This window comes from Otolemur garnettii, unplaced genomic scaffold, assembly GCF_000181295.1.
Source record: "Otolemur garnettii isolate 467f Iridium unplaced genomic scaffold, OtoGar3 scaffold00050, whole genome shotgun sequence".
NCBI classification, from domain to species: Eukaryota; Metazoa; Chordata; class Mammalia; order Primates; family Galagidae; genus Otolemur; species Otolemur garnettii.
The window spans coordinates 11,379,448-11,385,056 of record NW_003852445.1 but is presented as its reverse complement, the minus strand read 5'-3'; the positions used below and the strand labels follow the sequence as shown (position 1 = coordinate 11,385,056).

Genomic DNA, 5,609 nt, shown 5'->3' with positions numbered 1-5,609 from the left:
CTAATATTTTTTAGAGATGGGATCTTGTTATGATGCCCTGGCTGGTCTTATACTCCTGGGCTCAAGCCATCCTCCTATCTTATCCTCACAGTGTTGGGATTACAGGTGTGGCCATTTTAAGCTTCTGGAGCTCCTTGTAGATACATCTATTGTAGTATCTTTACAGTAAGTTATAACAGTCTGCTTCCATTTCTCCCCTCAGTAGACTGGGAGCCTCTAAAAGGCAAACCCAGTGCCTACACACTAAAGCTGAACAAGAGGTTGAAGGAATGGGACATCTGCAGAACTGTCTCTTCTGGCTAAAGAATAAAGCAATTGCTATGCAAAGGAAGAGAGTGGTTCACTTTTGAAGGCCATCTTTTCAGCAGAGATACCCAATGTGAAAATGGCAGAAGAAAGATGAAAGCCTTGCAGGTGGTGTGGGTAACCAGCTGCCTCCATCCCCCCTCCCCCCCAATGGCAAGTCCTCTACCCTCCCTGGAAGGGTCAATGATGTGGCACAGCCATATCTGAGACACACACCTTCTTCATGCCACTCCACAGAAGGGAAAGGGACCCTACAGGATTATTCTTTGCCTGCTGAAATGCTACCCTGATTAATGTCCTTCATACAGCAAGAGTTGCCATGTTAGAGCCGTCTATATTCCCAGGATAATGAAACAAAAAGCATTTCCTTACGGTCAAAAACTCACCTCCATGATGCTGATTAGAGGTCTCGATCTGTGAAAAAGACATGGAAAAAAAAAAAAACATTAAGTTTTACATTTAGAATACTGTGTAATGTCTAAATGTCTAAAATGTTTAATGTCTAAAACTGTTAGAAATAAGGCTGACAGAATAGTCTGCTTTTGTTTATTTGTTTGTTTTGTGAGACGGAGTCTCACTATGTCTCCCTAGGTAGAATGCAGTGGAGTCACATATCACAGCAACCTGAAACTCTTGGGCTTAAACAATTCTCTTGCCTCAGCCTCCCATGTAGCTGGGACTAAAGGCACCCGCCACAACGCGCAGCTATTTTTTGGTTGTAGTTGACATTGTTATTTAGTAGACCCGACAGCTCCAGCTCTATGTAGCTGGTGCCCTAACTGCTAAACTACAGGCACTGAGCCTAGGCTGCTGTTTCTGAGAATACCTTGTACAGAACTACCCAGTAGGACCCAACCCAGCCTACTAATTTCAGATCCCACCCCAGCTAGAAAGCACTGGAGGAGTCCACATTGTAGGGTGCAATGGTAGCAGGGCTTACAAAGACCTATGCCTTCCTGAGATGCTAGTTGGTGCTAAGTATTGGTGGGGTTACCAGGAAAATCAGAGGAACCCAGGTGGTAGGAGTATTGGGAGTGTATATGCATTCATGAAGTGCTGCTACTCCCTGTTCTCAATGCAGGGAAACTACTGCTTCAGGGACTGTCCTGTGCAGAGATCTCTACCACTAATCAGAGCTTTAAGAACATTCCCTGACAATCCCAGTATGCACTTTTTATATCAAAGCACCTTTATTTATGCTATGGCTCTGTTCAGATATAATTTTCAACAGCTAAGGAAAGAACTTAAAACTTACCCCACTTAACAAAAAGCGGTTCCTTGAGAGCGGTATGATTCACTCGGCAGGAGAGTACGTCCTTGTCATTGGGGATGAATTCGGTCTGGGTCAGCACATAGAAAGACCAGTCCTTGTGGAAAGACAAGTCTGACTGCTCCACCTTTTCTATCTTCTTTCCATTCTTTAACATGGTAATATCAATGTCAGATGGATGAAATCCAGACACATAGCAATTCAGGAAATTTATCTTTCCATTCTCTGGTGGGTGCCGAGAGTAAACCTGAACCCTCGGAGCACCTGGGGAACAACAGAGAACGATATATGAATATTGTCAGAGTATTCCACTTGGGGCTGACCTGGTCTCAAGCTATATCAGGCATCAAGAATTTAAATTTGATCATCTATTTCTCCCAATTCCATCTCCACTCTGGCCAAACAGATTACACTTTCCAAAAAGGCTCTATTTTGAGGAACAAACCGTGACTTAGTATCTTTCCCACCTAATTCTCCTACACATGCCTTTTTAGATTTTTTTTCTAGCAGATTTCTAGCAATATCTTGTGCTGAATTTTTAAGAACCTTTCTCTGGAGGCTCTCAAGAACCTTTGGTGGCTTCTCTGTAGAGAATAGAACCTACAGAATTCCTTAACACATCATTCAAGAGTCTACATGATTTGGCCCCAATCTACTTTTCAAATTTCACTTCTCACTTCATATACCCTCCATCGAAGCCACATCAAATTGTTTGTGTTATTATTTCAGTCCCTTCAATCTTTGTTTCTTATGTTTGTTCCCTTTTTTGGTTCCTGCTCCTGCCTAAATCTACACCCATCTGACTTCCTAATACATAGTAAATGTCTAGTAAAGTGCCCAGCACATAGCAGTTATTCTATAAGTGGCAGATGTTATTATCTCTTTATTCAGGTTCCTAAGCAGGTTATCTTCTTATCAAACAACACAAACTTTTTTTTCTTTCTTTTCTTTTTTTTAAACAACACAACCTTTTAATTAAGCCTAGAGGTTATATACCCAGCCTGTATCTGATTTGTACCTGATTTCTAGAAAACAAAGAAACAAAACCTAAATGCCCATAGAAGCTGGCAAATACCTTAATTGTATGAATTAGGCTGGATAAAATGTAATAGGGAGAGGTGAGAACTATGGCAAATGGGAGAGAACATACTCCATTATGACCAAATGGAGTAATGTATTGGCGGGATTTTCATTTTTAATTAGCAACCATAGGTGACTGCTGTAACTTTTAATAGCCAGGTTAGTCATACATTCCCTAATGCTACAGAACAGGATTTCAAAAATGATATGCATGACTAGATCACCTAAGGAGAAGAATAAAGAAAATGTTATTAATTCTATTTCTATATTCTTAATCCAAAATGAAGTGCTACTGCTACTGAATAGTTTGACACTAGTATATGTATATAATTTACGGTTTTGGTTGTCCTTTTTGGAGATAAGATCTCATTTTGTTGCCTTGGCATGAGGGATGGCATGATCATAGCTTACTACAACCTCAAATTGCTTAGCTCAAGTGATCCTCCTGCCTCACACTCCTGAGTAGCTGGGACTACAGGTGTATGCCAGCAGGCCCAGCTAATGTTTCTATTTTTTTGTGGAAATTGGATCTCACTATGTTACTAAGGCTGTCTTGAACTCTTGAACTCAAGAAATCCTCCTGCCTCAGCCTCCCAAAGTGCTAGGATTATAGGTGTGAGCCACCACTCCCAGCTTATAATTTATTTTTTAAATACATATATATTCAGGATACGTAATCATTAAAGGGCTGCTATTCCTTCATGTGCAGGAGGTGATGGGAAGGAGGAGTAACAGGCAACCTTGACCAGGTACATCTTTCTAAACGCCCTATCATCAAAGGAAAGATCACCAGCCCCACCAGCTCCTGCTGGATGTAGAATCCCAGAGAAACCCTAGTTTTTGTGTGGTTTTTTTCCATAAAGTTAAAAGTGAAGATAAACCAGAGAGCTCTTTGCATTTGAGTTTATGATAATAGAAACATTTTTTAAAAGCCACAGAGGAGGCTTGGCGCCTGTGGCTCAAGTGGCTAAGGCACCAGCCACATACATCTGAGCTGGCGGTTCGAATCCAGCCCGGGCCTGCCAAACAACAATGACGACTGCAACTAAAAAAAAAAAAAAAAGTCAGGCGTTGTGGCCGGCACCTGTAGTCCCAGCTACTTGGGAGGCAGAGGCAGGAGAAATGCTTGAGCCCAAGAGTTGGAGGTTGCTATGAGCTATGATGCTATGGCACTCTACCCATGACTCTACCCATGACAACTTGAGGCTCTAAAATAAATAAATAAATAAAAAATAAAAGCCACATAGGTCAGAGCAGATTCATCTTGCCAGGAATTCTCTCTTGGAGGGGAAAAAAACAGGATCACTGTAATCCCTTTTAAAAGGAAGATAAATATCAGACATGCTGGGTTTGAATCTGAGCTCAACTGCTTAGTGGCTCTGTGACTTTTGGAGAGTTACTTAAGCTTCCAAGGCTTAACTGAAAAATTCATTTATTCCCACGATAAAACAAAACAAAACCTACATACAGGACAGAGAGGAAAACAGACCTACAGAGGAAATCACCATTATATGTTTCTTGTGCCTCTTCCAGAAATCACCTATGCATGGCACATATGTGGTATTATTTTGGTATAAAAGTAAGTTTTTATTAAATGTCAGATTGTTATCTTTTAAAATGATATATGTCACCAACAAATACCAGTAATGGTGGTAAGTATTATTCTTCATTTTGTAAATAAATTGTATTTGATGCCAGATACCGTGTAATTCTAGCACTTTTGATGGCTATGGGAGGGGTGATTCAGTCCAGGAGTTCCAGACCAGTCTGAACAAGAGTGAGACCCTGTCTCTACAACAAATAGAAAAGTCAGCGATTGTGGTAGTGCCACTGTAGTCCCAGCTATTTGAGAGACTGAGGCAAGAACTCTTGAGCCCAGAAGTTTGAGGTTGCAGCAAGCTATTATTAGATGCCTCTGCACTCAAGCCAGCGCAACAGAGTGAGATTCTGTCTCAAAAAAAAAAATTGTAATCGAGATAAATATAATTTTCTCATGATCAAAATACTCTGTTTCATACAGCTTTTATGAAAAGAGTAGAGGGAATAGTATTTGCCCAGTATTTAGAAAGTGCTCAAGGTCTTTGGTAGACAGTCTTGGTAACCATTTTTTTTTTTTTTTGAGACAGAGTCTCACTTTGTCACCCTTGGTAGAGTGCGGTGGCATCACAGCTGCTAGCAACCTCAAACTCTTGGGCTCAAGTAATTCTCTTGCCTCTGCCTCCCAAGTAGCTGGGACTTCAGGTGCCTGCCACAATGCCCGGCTATTTTTAGAGGCAGGGTCTCACTCTTGCTCAGGCTGGTCTGGAACCTGTGATCATTTTGAATCATGTTACAGCTGGCTTTACAACTCCTCTGACTTTGACCAACATTCACTTTTTCAAAACTGAAAGTAGGGGCTCCATATATCTTGGAAAGAACCAGGCAAGTTGCCAAAGAGGAAGCTCTCTGTGAAAAAAAGGCAACAAGGCCCACAGCCTCCCAGCTTGTTCTGGACAGTCCCACACTGAAAGGTCAGGAAGCGTGTTTCTGTAAAAACGCTCAGATTATGCCAAAAGGCCTACACTTCCGCAAAAGACCTTGATTATGCTCAATTTCCATTCCAATTAGTGCCATTTAGCTCCTGTGTAATAGAGTATCTGAAACTCTTCTGTGAGATGCAGATGATAACTATACCATTATAGTTATGGATGTATACCATTTACATCGTAGGCACATTTCAAAATTAAATGACATAAAGCATGTAAAGCCCTTGGCACACAATAAACTATCAAAACCAGGTAGCTCTTATGACTGACTATTAAAAGAGATGTGTAATGGGAGCAATTAAGTTAATGCTTTGTAACACCGCAAAGCATTCTACAAACTTTGTGTGCCTTTCATTGCTGGTGGTTTGGTCTCACATAGATCCCAGGTGCTATGCTGAGGTGTCGTCGAACTTGACGGGCACCCAAAC

At 41.2% G+C, this 5,609-nt stretch overlaps 1 protein-coding gene across 1 annotated transcript in view; it reads right to left on the bottom strand.

Annotated features, from left to right (window-relative positions):
* B2M (beta-2-microglobulin) overlaps positions 1–5,609 on the bottom strand; it is an 8,195-nt gene that overhangs the window by 1,963 nt on the left and 623 nt on the right. Inside the window, exons 2-3 of the mRNA XM_003791844.3 lie at positions 1,562–1,840; positions 693–720 (exon numbers count right to left, since the gene is read on the bottom strand). Coding sequence (XP_003791892.2) covers positions 707–720; positions 1,562–1,840 — 293 coding nt within the window. The 3' untranslated portion in view covers positions 693–706. The remainder of the gene's footprint in view (positions 1–692; positions 721–1,561; positions 1,841–5,609) is intronic.